At 33.8% G+C, this 14,224-nt stretch overlaps 1 protein-coding gene across 1 annotated transcript; it reads left to right on the forward strand.

Moving 5' to 3' along the window:
* The first annotated feature begins 727 nt into the window (after positions 1-727).
* Positions 728-9,847, forward strand: LOC118185777 (sn-1-specific diacylglycerol lipase ABHD11-like). Its single transcript, XM_035355684.2, has 6 exons — positions 728-884; positions 3,301-3,451; positions 4,205-4,378; positions 7,228-7,419; positions 7,515-7,717; positions 9,559-9,847. Exons 1-6 carry the CDS (start codon positions 877-879, stop codon positions 9,695-9,697), a joined length of 867 nt encoding a protein of 288 aa, XP_035211575.1. The 5' UTR covers positions 728-876; the 3' UTR covers positions 9,698-9,847.
* Positions 9,848-14,224: the final 4,377 nt, after the last annotated feature.

Here is a 14,224-nt window from a genome sequence, read left to right on the forward strand (position 1 = left end):
TCGAAATACGCAGCGAGTGTGCTGACCACTACACCAGGAAGGCATGCTAAAAGGGCCGGAGAAATATTCATACTATGAGATCGAAATTAAAATAGCATGCAAGAAAATATCGAAATTTTGTGATAAAAATGTTCATGGAGAGGAACTTAATTTGGAATATCAGCATTTCAAGTCATATCTAATGACTGATGACGAAAAAATAAATACACTGTACACATACAAGTATAATTAAAAACTATTCACAGTGCTCCCAAATATTGAAAATAGTAATGAAATTTTTCTTGTCGATGATGATTACAAACGCGAGTGGTGGGCGTTCATTTTCAAAACTCAGGCTGGTCACAAATGAATTGAGAAAACGTATGACTCAGTTTCATTTGAATAATTTAAGTGGGATAAGTATTGGAAATGAAATATTATTAACAATTGATTTTGAAAAGATAATTAATGATTTTGGGAATTTAAAATGTAGAAAACGAATTTTTTAATAAAACTTCTTTTATTATGGATTGCTTTTATTAAACCTTATATTTAATTAAATAAATGGAACGCATGTGGGGTCTACTTTTGCATAGGGGCTCAAGGCCTGAAGAAGTCTTATGACGTCCCTGGGTCCAGTTATTTCGACTCGCAATTAAGATCTTGTCATATGACGGGAAGTCATCATGGAACATCGCTGTCAATGAGTAATCCAGTTGAGGCGATAGTATATGCTTTTTTATTTGATTGTTATTTTTCCTCTTCCTGTGACTCGTATTCATTGTAGATAACAGCGTCTTTATAAGCCACAATCAGTTCTAGCTTCGGGTTTGTTGAAGGCATTCGCCAGTTTCTAGGGCTTCCGTGTATATTTGGTTCATCTTTCCTGCTAAAAATATGACGAAGTAAGTTATTTATGATTATTTTCCATCATTTCAATAAGACGTTTCGGCAACTGATGCAAAATATAGAATCAATAAATACAAAAGTATTATCAAATATACTATTTCACATTTTTATAAATATTGATTTACTAGTATAACGCATTTTTCACTTTGAAATCTTGTGCCTTTGGTTCATGAGTTAAATGTTTTCATAAGTTTAAAAATATATCTCTTCCTAAATTTGGTTCGTTTAATTAGTACAGTAGCTTAGAAAGTTAGCTTAGGAGCTACCTTAGAAACAATTCAGTAAGTTCTCAGCTACCTTAGAAACAAACAAATTACCATACTGATAAAAAAATATCAAAAGAAAATTCATTTTGTAATTTATTTAAAGTGTATCTTAAATATGAGCAGGTTATTACTAGAAAGTTACGCTATAAAAGTTTTTTGTCTCATTTTACTGCCTCAACCAAATAAATTTATCAGAAAACTTAATAAAGTTCTGTAAGAATGAAAGTGACCACTTGTTGTGCGAAGAAACAGTTCTGTGTAAAAGATAAAAAAAGCTTTGATCGTACAATATTATAAAATCAAAAGTATTTTCATGTGTATTAGTTTGTGATAACCCTGAGTATCAAGGTGCAGAGTTATTAGATTTACCGAAGCAGGAAATATGAAAAATCTGCGCTGACCTCGCGTACGTTCAAGCTACTTACTAGCTTTGTTACTAGCTGAGTGTGCTTAGAATTGCATAACGAGGGCATGTGGTAAGAAGGGACAAATGTAGTATTTATATATTATATATACAAATAAATATATTATACTACAATGTATTATGTACAATATATTATATACAGTATTATAGTACAATATAGTATTTATACATTACCATCGCTGTTTTCTTTTTTCCTTTCCTCTCTTGTGAGAGTTAAGCAAATTTTAAATAATGGTAAAAATACAGTGGAACGAATTTTTACGCTCTTTTTGTATTGTTTTTATAAAACAATTAACGCACGATTATTGTAATTAAGGTAAATTTATATATCATTACTATACTTCTATTTTTCTTTGATACAACATTTAGTACACGACATAATGACTTCAGACTGCGTTATGCAGTTCAGCAATCATTGTACAGCAAGTTTTCTAAGTATATTCAATTAAAAAGTGTTTTATGAATAAAGTAACTCAAATGAACATTTTTTTTATTTTATTTGAAATAAAATTGCACGAAATCTTCTTATCTTAAATCCCATAAGATGTACACACTGGGTGACCCAAACGTCAGCTAACATTTGAAAATTCAATAATTCACGGGAAAACATACGTAAAGTGGTAAAAATTGGCACACACGTTTAATATGGCATGGGCTTTTGGTAAAGAAAAAATACACACACACACACACACACAAAAAAAAAAAAAAAAAAAAAAAAAAAAAAAAATCATGTGGAGCTGGGCAGCAATAAGTCAGTGATGCCGCATGAGCATTGTGTATGAAATTACTTGTAGTGAGAGAATGCATCAGTCCCTTCACGACTTTATTACATTTCTATTCTCGCCTTTGGCTGTTGGTCACGATCTGATGTATCACATCAATCGTGATCGGACCCTTTTTGTCGAGGAAATGTGTGGTTCTGCTATTCAAACTGTCAGTGTGCCGGGTGCGAGGTACGTGGATGTGTAACAGAATCGCATCATCCTAGTCTGGCTGATAAGCGCCCGTTCTAGAGCACGACTTTTATACAAAATGGAGTTCTAATTGATATTGCTATACGCATGAAAGACTCTTGCACACATCGTTTGTAAGGATCGCGTGCTGAGCCGCCACTTCAGATATATTTAGCCTTTAAGGTCCTCAGACCTCATTCCGTGTAATTATTTGTTATCGGATTACTTGAAATCGCGTCTACCGCAATAATCCGACCTCATTAGTAATGCTAAAAGACAATACCCGACAGCAATTTCTCACCGTACTTATATATATGCAATACATTGCTTTCTTAACATTGTACCTACAGATATGGTTGATGAATGATGGTCGACTACAGATATCGTTGATGAATGATGGTCGATATGTTGAACATTTGTTATAAAATAGTCTTTGCTAAGAATCAATTTTTATGCTAATTATTGCCTTTGTTATCATATGATGTGCCATCTGTTGACCGTTTTAAGCACTTTTTATGCTTTCAATAAAATCCCATGACATTTCAAGCAAGTGTGTCAGTTTTTACCTCTCTACCTATATTAGTCAGTGAATTATTGAATTTTTAAATGTTAACGGACTTCTGGGTCACCCGCGACTTCGATGTTTATGATGATGACCCGACAAAATATCGATGGTGTTTGTACTTTACTTACGATACTTCTAAAAGTATCGTTTACAATTTGATGCTTTGCAGCTATATTACACTAAAAGCGTGCAATTTGTTTACAGCTATACTCCCGTAAGACTGGCATATAAAACTGTGGAACCTGTAAGTGGTGCCGAAGATAAAGCGCCAATTATCTTTTTACATGGTTTAACAGCTTCTACCGATTACTGGTTTGATAGTCCCCGAATAATTGCAAATGAAACGAAACGAAAGGTGAGAAAAATTATTTTCCTCTCTATTTTTGTATTTCTAGATTTCACTGTCCATTGCATTTTATTTTATTCGTTTAAGAAAATTATAGCAATATTTACATAATGAGTAATTCTGTAACACTAGATTATCAGTATACTGTGTCTGTGTTTTTCAGAATATGCATGTTTCTTTACGCTTGCTGAGACGTATCTGAGCCAAAATCATATGTACACTAGAAGCGACTTCTAAACTGTAACACTAACATTTTTTAAGTATATTTTCCGACAGTTGATAGACAAATTAGGTACTGGTAAGAAACAGTTTTTGTAAATTCAGAGCTTTTAAGCTTTTATAAGATCTCCTTAAAGTAAAATGGTGAATTTATAAATTGCTCATGGTTAATTAATAACACAAAAGCTTCGTACAATTAGGTATCAAATTTACAAAGATATTTGAGATTAATAATTTTATAAGAGCACCTATCTTGAAATTATGCCGTAGTTTTAGCGAAAGTGTACGATGTGAACTTTTCCACTGATATTTTCTTCTTGGATAATTGTTAGTTTTCCTTCGCGTGCTTTCTTGACTGCCAAAACGGTTGCATATTACAAGGCTGAAAATATGCCGTTAAATGATGTTTAAATTTATATACCAGTGATACTATACAGTCCTTTACGTTAAACTCATACATGTAAACAGCCATAATTATACTCACTATTATGCTAATTTAATGTTTTTACTAAACATACTTACCATAAATGCATTTGCTTTTAGATATACCTACTGGATGCGAGAAATCATGGTGACAGCGAATGGTCGGATGAGTTCGACTTCGATATGAATTCTAATGATTTAATGCACTTTATGGACACAATGAACATCCCTAAAGCTGTTTTACTCGGACACAGTATGGGTGGAATAACAGCCATGAGCACAGCTCTTAAAAAGGTACATTTTTTATAAAACCTTGGAATTTACAAAATGACATTGAATTTAAAACAAAAAATAAATCGATACCTAAATACAGACAGCAGTATTAGAAGCATTAGCCGATTTGAATGAGAAACGCTTGAAAAGAATATCAGTTAAGCAGCAAAACTGACTAATTCTGAGAACAGGATTTTTAATTTAGAATTTAATTGTTTATAATTTATTTTTTATCATTCCACTTATCTTTATATGTCTTAATTCTAAACACAAAAAAGTACATGGAAAAGTCTATCTTGGAGTCATCATTAAATTTCAATTAAACCGTGAAGATCAGATTAACTAGTGGTTAAATGATATTATCTCGTTGTTACTGGGAAGTTAAAAATATCTTAACCTATATTTGATTTAAAAGTGAAGCACTTTAAAAAAACCTATAATAATACGAAGTCTTAAATCTAACAAGGTCATTAAAATTGTTCTCCTAGAATTTATGCGTTAGGAAGCAAACAATCAAATTGCTGAAGTTTTGTGAAGAAAAAGCCTTAAAACACGTTATTTCTGTTAAATATTAGTAATGAAATGTGATGTTTCTTTACATTCTTTTGTTGAGTGCGTACGGGTTCGTATTAAATTGAATGCACACTGGTCCGATGACAGGTTGATAACATTTATTTCATCATAAGAAACACTTCAGAGTTCGAACTTTCTACAAAAGTAGTAGTACAACTCTTCACAGTATCACTGGGTACAATCAGTAGTCATATTTCGAACTATTAAGAATGTTAAACAGAACGAAATGCAAAGTGCGTGTAAAGGAAGAAGCTAACCCTGAGATATCTTACTACTCCGAATTTAACTAAACTAATAGCTGAGAGCAGATTCTCTCTTCGATCTTATACAGATTTCATCCGGCCGCCGAGATATTTCTAGCACTTTCAGCTTCTCGAAATTACTGCAAGGCATACGAGGACTGAATACGGTTACAGTTACGTAGAACATCAATAACAGTTATATCCGTTACAGTTAGGGCGGAACAAAACGTCGCCAAATGGTCGCCTAATTTGACGAGTTTTCGAGATATCTCGCCAAATCTGGTGACAAAAATTAGTCGCCAAATCCACTTCCAACTTGCCGATGTCTCTACAAATAGGGGAGATAGGCATTTACTCAATGTTATTGCCCTGTAATCTTACTTTTCCGGTACAGCATCGACTCTCTAGATTTTCGTGTTACATCATTAAGAAAAATACAACAATTTCATATATAAATGCGCTAAAATCATCTATCTATGTTCAAAATTCATAACATTTTGAAGAATCTGAAACGTATTTCTTTGAAAATCGATGACAGCTATTTAACACTCTTATATCACAGCCGGAAGGTTTCGCTGCCATCTCTATTTTCATGACAGTTAATTTCTTGAATTAATCCGTTGCGGTATTTTTCATAAATATTTTAATTGTGTCAAGGTATTTACATACCTCATCTTCAGGACAACTATATGTAGGAACACACAGATCATTAATTAACATGTAACACAGCTAAACCGTTACAGAACAATTTATTGAATTTCATGCATTCGCTTTTGGATTTTTATGCGTTCAATAATATTCAATCATAGAAAATTTATCAGCATATAGTTGTGATAATTTTAAAGAAATTTTTATCTCTAATCCAAACATTGTTATTATCTTGTGTCAGTTACATCCATCAATACAGTATGATCGATCAATCAACCAAAAATTCCATTTCATATCTAAGAGTTTAATGTCCGAAGCTTTATTCTCATCTAATTTTTGCAATGTACTTCTGAATATCCCTTATCATTCTGAAAACCTTTAAATTTGAAATAGAGAGCTTTTCTTAAAAATATTTTCAAGCGTCTCTTTATAATTTTTCAACTCGTTAGCATTCATTCACATAAATCAATAGAAATGCTATCCCAATAACAAAGTATCTTTTATTATTTCTTTAGCATCTCATGTTAAATTTTACATTTATTCCATAATAAAATATTTCTCCTCACAGTTATTTAAGCAACTTTATGAAATAAAGTTCCATTTTCATATCTGACATTTTCATGTCTTTGTAGGGTAAAAATATAGAAAAGCAGCCGCATTGGTCTTTCAAATAGATTTACTTATATTTTGCGGAGTTCTTGAGCAAATGAACAGTGTAAAAGTTCGATAGAAGTGAATTAAAAATGAACTGGAACTATGAACAAAAAAGAGAACTTATCAGATACCAGTCGTTGAAAGCGACATAATGCATGACCACATCATAGCTGCAATGAAAATCACCAAAGGCGAAACAACAGCAACTCCATGGACAGTTAGGAATTTTAAAATAAATTTTGAAGCAGGACATTTAGAAAGACATATCATCCTTCTTCAAAACACATACATTTCATCTTCAGTGAGGCAAAGAAAATATAACACCTATTTTCTAAAAAAATATATTATTAAATTATTATTAACGTTCTGTTGGGAGATGACAAAAATAGAAGTAGCAGTACACGCGAAATAGTAAGATAAGAGTTTATAAACATAAAACTAAAACAGTCGCATAAAACTTAGGCAATTAAAACATACGAAATTTTATCTTTAATTAACTGAGGTTTCCCGACATATTCTTCGTGTTTGTTTCTTGGCAGCCCAAATCAGTTTATGTGCTCCATTGAAATTTATTCCAGTTATTTTCAGTAGCAATTTTATATAATGAAATATGCAATTGTAGAAATATTTATGTTCATTTGCAAAGTTCTTAGAAACAGATTAAGCAAATGAAGCAAATCATATTTCTGAGAGAATTTTATATTTATTCATCTTGATATTTTATTATTCTAATATGTGCAACATTGATTTCAGAAAGAGAGAGTCGAGATGATCATTGTTGAAGATATGTCAGTGAGAAAAGTACCGAAAGCTATGTTGGACATAATAACTACGTCTATAACATTGGCACAAGAAGCAGCTGAGAAAATGCTAACAGATGTAGACGAAAATGGTGCTAAGAAATTTATCTTTGAGTACATTCTCGATCACTTGCCTGCGGAAGCTGTGAGTAATTCGTTTATTTAGCAAGTTTTTGCCTAATGTTCAAAAATCAAATTATTTTTTTGCATAATTTGCAATTAGAGTATGCATTTTTGTAGAAAGGATTGCTAAAAAGACGTAGTAGTGATGAACATAAAGCTCTTTCCCTGAAACGCAACCCGGATGGCCGGTATACTTTTAGTGCCAACATCAAAGTGTTAAAGAACGCAGTACAGAATGCAGAGACTTTAATGTCTGAACCAACCGGAGTTTATGAAGGTCCAGCCTGTTTCATTTATGGAAAAGATTCTCCTTTCCATGTGTAAGTATTTGTTTCGCTCAATCATTTAAAAGAAAGAGAAAAATATTAAAATCACTGCCAACCATTTAAAAAACTTTATTAAATTTACTCTCAAGGTTTTTCTTTGGCTCTTCAAATTTTAGAACAAGAGAGTGAAAATAAAAATTTTTAAAGACAAAAGAGAGAGGTTTCATAAATATTTTGCATTTAAATAATATAATATGTAAAAAAGACAAAGCTACCTTCCAATATTAAAAAAAGGGATTATAGTTTCTAATTATTCCCTTTTGTTACTTAATAACTTTCTACGCTTTTTTTTAATTGGAAAATAAAAATTCAGGCGGATAAATAATTTTAATTATTTCTTTAGGTAATTTAATCAATTAACGTGAACAAACTATAAACTATAATATACTGTAAGGATTCTGTTAATTTTATTACCAGTTAAATTTTAAGTTCCTTTCCTGTCAAATTCTTAACTTCAATTTATTACTTCCGGCCAGAACGTAGTTTTGGAATCATTTTGAATACTTAATGAGGAGGAGCGGTATTTAAACCGCGAAGTCTACTTGCAGAGTTAGAGAGAATCAGAGTTTCTGATTTGTGCGCGTCTGTTTTTTGGCTACTCTCACTCTCAAAGCTATTATTACGCTCGGCCGTACTCAGACCCTTGATAAGCTTAGTAATCAAATAGATTTAAGGGGCCAACTCGATTAGAATTTTGATAGCTTCGGCTATATCTCTTTAGTTAATCTTAGTTTTAGTTTATTTTTTAGTCTCTTAAATTCAATCCCAAGTGTCGGCTTTGATTGTACACTCCAAGACGGAGTTTTATTAAATCTTATTGGAATAATAAAGGATTAGTTACCCTTCTATCTTGTTGTTTCTTGTTACACGAACTTAAGCGATTATTCGCTAATTAGTTCTTAACAATCGTCACTTTTTACAGTAACGGAGAAATACACTAGTGAGAATCTTACAATATATAGTATAGTAGGAAAAAAAACTGTATTTTTATAGATGATTTTAGGTTGTCTGAAAAGGCTTGACGCATTTTTATATATTCTTCAAAGGTCCTTTCTTTAAGCCGGGTGCCCACTAAAGTCCGGTAACACTCGTTTAACTGCCGAACGTCTGCAGCTGTGGTCATAAACGGGGTGTTTACGTATAGTAAAGTGGCTATTCGCTACTAGATGAGATAGCGTACAGTGCCACCTGGTGGAAAACGGCGGAGTTAGTGTCTCTATCTCGAAAATGATACGATATATGCAGAAAAAGTGAATTACAAAGTTGTAGAGCATCGTCGATCTAGTACGAAACGCACCTTATATAACGCTAAAAACAGAACTCTGAAAAGCATGTTTGTTTCTTGCATCCTTGTACTGATTGTCCTTACAAAGGGAGCAGACAATATGCAGATAGTGCACAGTCGTGTCACAAAACATATCAATTCAACGGAACTTGAGCTTGGCGTGCGAATTAATGCATTATGCATGTAATATATGAAATCTCACACCGTTCACCTGATACAGTTATAAAAGAGATATCTCCTCGAAGTTGTATGTTGAAGCTCATAGTTATGGGATGATTTTCAGAAAATGATTATTGTGAAATGGTTCTGCTTTACGATGAATGTGAGCACTAGGTACGCTCGGCAGCACGATTATATCTTCTACATAAAGCCCGTTGTTATTTCAAACAAGGATTACGCTGAAGGACATATGCGGGCCACATCAGATTTTTTTAACCTTTTTTTAATAGAAGTAATATCATATTAAGAAATTCTTAAGTATAAAATAATAATTTTGAAATAAGATTCCTTGCCAGATAAAATTTACAAATACTCCTTTTTTCTTTTTCAGGGGAGCCGATGAACTTTACATAAGGCAATTTTTTCCAAACGCTGAATTTGTGGCAATCGAAAAAGCAGCTCACAGCGTGCATATGGATTGCCCTAGTGAATTTATAGATGCTGTTTTAAAATTTCTGTCCCAATCATGAAGCTGTATAAGAATCGAATGTTGAACTTTTGTTGCACAAAGAAAGCAGGAACTCGTGTTACCTATTTCTCTCATTCAAAACTTAAAACTGATTGTAGAATATTGTATAACTGATTCTTAATGCAATAAATATGATCTAATATAATATAAATTTTTAACTCCCTTTAATCTCTTACGAACTATTTAAATCTGCATTACTTTCATGTGCAGAAATTATTATTTATTTCTAGTAAAATTAACTGTCGAAGAAAATTAAAGCATGCTCAGCTAAAATCTAGCACACCAAGGCCCAAAAGCAACTCAAAAAGCAAACTGGCCGAGAAGGAAAACTTTCTCCAATGTGCATAGGCATCACCAAAATGCCGAATTAGAATTTTGAAATAAAGCAAACAACAATATTTAGTATAAATCTTACCAGTATTAAAAGAACACATAGCATCAACATACAAGCAAAAATAGAGAAGAAAACTTACATAAACTTATATAAAAATGAGTAACATAAAACCAATACCTTGTATTACAGCATTCTGTAAAACAATGTTTGCACAGTAAAACATCAAAAGTTAATTCCCCTCAACATTGTTAACAAAAGAAAGTGCCGAAGAGCAAATGTTGAAGTTACAAAATAAAAAGCAGCGTAAGTTACATAAATTTGCAGAACAAGTTTGTAAGATTAAATAGAAACGTTTTTCTTCAGCTACAAGAGTAAAAATGGCGATGGAGAATCATGTACGCACGCGGTAGCAATAGGAAAAAATTCAAGAAAGTTTTCCAGCTGGGCAAAGGAACAAAGAAGTATATTGGCGCTGTCTATTGACAAAATTGAGAAAAAACTACGAAAAAATTTCTTTCAAAGCTCAAGGTATAGAAAAATTACAATTGGAATCATTCACTAACTAGTGCTAAAAGGTTTTTATGAATGTAAATGGGAGATTTTTTTTGAATAACTTCAGTTACGGAGAAGCAGAAATGCGATTTTTTGATCAGCAAAATCAAGCAGTAGAAGATTTATAAGTTTCTTTTTCTGAGCATATGTATTATTCTCATTAGTTAGGAATTTCAAGGCCCTATTAGACTGTCCATGTATATTTAAGCCACACTGGCGAGAGTTACTCGATTTAAGTTCATATATATGCAATTTGGGGTTTTAAACATGGAGCTGTGGTCTTTCCTGGTACACGAAAAAGACGACTCAAAAGTATAGCATTTTGTATAAACGTAAGCATTTTGTATAAAATAAGCTCAATTTTATATCTAATCGATAGGTTTATAAGGTTTATATTTATTTTAACTAACATTTATTTTAAGTTTAAACTATCTTTCCTGTCAAGCCTTACTTTCCCCTGGAATTGCCAATGCCAGAGTATGTAAATTTTAGTAGAACGCGCAAGGATTCAAATAATCAGCGGAAGTATTCTGAGTTAAATAGAAAGGAAACGAGTTCGAAAGGGTGCTTTCTTGCTTCACGACTGTAGAGGTGGCTAGTTAGAAATTGAAGAACCACGCGTTTCGGCTTGTGTACTTGTCTCGGCAAATTGTTAATCTCTCAACGTAATATTCAGAGTTTGCTGAATTATCAGCGGTATTTTAGAACGCGGTGAGGTTAGTTACGTTTAGAGAGCCTCGTAGTTAGTCACTTGTTATTATCTCTTTTTAGTTAATTATTTTTATTTTTACCGCCGGGTCGGCGTAGTTTGTGAGCGTCAAGAGCACGCATTTGTAACTTCTAAAGTTGAATAAAAGGGATTTAAACCCTTCTCAAGACATTGGTCTATTTCCAGTTTTCAGCAGTCACCACTTTGTTGCGTGCAGGTTGGAAGCGCACAACTTTACATTGGCGCCCGAACACTTGTCGAACTGAAATGGCCGAAAATTGGATGGAAGCTACGGGACAACAACAAGAAATGCCAAGCCGATTGGAAGGATTTGGATACCTGGTCCAGACGTTGAGAGCGTCAATCAAGCCAAACGTCAATTTCGACGGAAAAAATTCGGTGGCGATATTTCTAGAAACCCTCGACAGTCACTTTCAGCTCTACCCTGTGCCTGAAAGACAAAAAGTTGCCATCGCCACATCTGCACTAAGAGGACAGGCCGCGCTATGGTGGAAGAATATAGGCAAATTTTTATTAGGGGAATTCGGAGGCCAGACATATACATTTGAAAATTTCAAAAAATCGTTATTAAAGGCCTTCTCCATAGTGAAAGATCGAGCAAGGCTAGAAGCCGAACTATATAGTTTTTATCAACGGGATATAGACGAGTTGATGAACTTTTTTCTGCGAAAAATTAAACTGACGGATATGCTGTATGGGAAGAAACCCGACGCGGAGATTATTGAAATAATTTTACCAAGATTGTTACCTGCTGTTCAAGATTACTTTGAAATTAGAAACCCAAGCACATTGCAGGAGCTCTTCGAATTGGCGGTCAAATTTCAAAATCGCTAGAGGGACATCGTATTCTCAAAGTATCCGAAGGCAATCTTCAAATGAGCAGACCAGAAATGCAAACCGCTCTTATGGGGGAATGAGCTATCAAGCTAACTCATCGAACCTCGAAGGTCAAGGCCCAAAAAGGAAATTTGAGAACAAACGTCCGCGTACCCAGAAGGCAGAAGTTGAAAGGAAAGCTTTAAACGAGTAGATGGGCCTGTGAAAGCGAGGGTCCTGACCTCGGAAGTTTTAAAAAAACCCTCAGAAAGACACTTAAATACGGTCATCGTAAAGAACTCACATCTACCAATTATACAAGTCCTGGTTTGCGATGTACAAGTAGAAGCCCTCATCGATACAGGAGCAGAAGGTAATTTTATGAGTGATACATTTTTTAAGAAGAATTTTAATAGGTTACGATTATTTAGAAACAAAAACACAGAAATTATAGCGGCGCAAGGAAAAACCTGTCAATGCATCGGGAAATTATCATTAAACATACAGGTAAAAGATGAAAGCCTCAAAGTATTAATTTTTGTAGTAAAAAAACTGCAAAATTCACTTATTTTAGGTATGGAGTTTTTATGGGCCGCGAGGGCCAAACTGAATTTTCAAGACAGTTCTATTGCGCTGGAGATGGACCGCAGGGTGGTGGAACCAGTGGAACAACCGCAAGTTGACCTTAGCCATTTCAATGACCATGAAAGTCAAGCCATCCAGCAAGTGGTGAGTACTTTTTCAAACTTGTTTTCAGAAAGGCCTGGTAGCTGTCAAATAGTTACGCATCAGATACAGTTAACTGCCGACAAACCCTGTAGGACTAAACCTTATCGCTATGATAAACAGAAAGACCTAATTATAGAAGAACATATTCAGGAAATGTTAAAGAACAAAATAATAACGCCCATAAATAGTGAGTACGCGAGTCCAGTCGTACTATGTAGGAAAAAGAACGAATTTCCTCCTTCGGATAAAAGGGTTTGGAGGTTTGCTATCGATTACAGAAAACTGAATAGTATTACTAAATTCCCAGTTTACCCTTTGCCGGTTATAGAGGAAATTATTAGAAAGATTAAATCTACTAGATACATGACTACTTTGGACTTAACGTCTGTCTACTATCAAATAGCTATGAGACCCGAAGACATACATAAAACCGCGTTTATAACAAAATCGGGCACTTATGCATTTTTACGCATGCCCTTTGGGTTGTGTTGGGCCCCGTCAAAATTCCAGAGAGCTATGGACATTGTTCTAAAGCCTGTCCTAGGAAAATTGACTTTAATCTATCTAGATGATATAATTATAACGAGTAGTACGTTGGAACAACATATTAAAGATCTAGAAGAAGTTTTTAAAGTATTAAAAGAGGCCGGTCTTACAATTAACGCCTCAAAATGCAAGTTCGCAACTAAAGAACTTAAATATCTGGGTTATAAAATTTCGCAAAAGGGTATAAAAACTCAAGATTCAAAAATAAAAGCAATCAAGAATTTCCCACCTGCCAACACCGCCAAGAAACTTTCTTCTTTCCTTGGGTTATGTTCTTACTATCGGTCTTTCATAAAAGATTTCGCTAATATTGTTGAACCACTCTTAGTAATCAAAAGAAAAAGGGCTAAGTTCACGTGGACAGCGGAAGCTAACACAGCTTTTGAAAGATTAAAAGAAGCGCTTATTAATGCCCCTGTTTTAAAATTCCCTGAGGGGGACGAAAACCTGGAAATTGCAGCAGATGCGTCAGACTATGCTGTGGGTGCGGTTCTTATGCAAAATAGCCATCCTTTGGCATTTTTTAGTAAAACATTGAATCATACACAAAGGAATTATACAGCTACAGAGAGAGAAATATTAGCCGTATTAATGGCTGTACACAAATTTCAAGTTTATTTCGGCAAAGCGCCAGTAACAGTGTTTTCGGATCTTGCGGCTGTTGGTAGACTTTACTCGGGGAAAAACCTAACACCCAGGTTCATAAGATGGGCTTTAAAACTCCAAGAATATAATCTAATAATAAAATATAAATCGGGTAAGGAAAACAATGTAGATTACGCACTTTCTCGTATAAAACTGGACGACGAAGGCAATGAACT

This window comes from Stegodyphus dumicola, chromosome 3 (assembly GCF_044657685.1).
Source record: "Stegodyphus dumicola isolate Sdum_Otavi_A_Nest chromosome 3, ASM4465768v1".
In the NCBI taxonomy this organism is placed as follows: Eukaryota; Metazoa; Arthropoda; class Arachnida; order Araneae; family Eresidae; genus Stegodyphus; species Stegodyphus dumicola.

Excerpts from the sequence above, each read along its gene's own strand:
- LOC118185777 (XM_035355684.2), top strand. Across the intron at positions 7,420-7,514 it reads ATCACTTGCCTGCGGAAGCT|AAAGGATTGCTAAAAAGACG; the intron begins GTGAGTAATTCG and ends GCATTTTTGTAG. Across the intron at positions 7,718-9,558 it reads AAAGATTCTCCTTTCCATGT|GGGAGCCGATGAACTTTACA; the intron begins GTAAGTATTTGT and ends TTTCTTTTTCAG.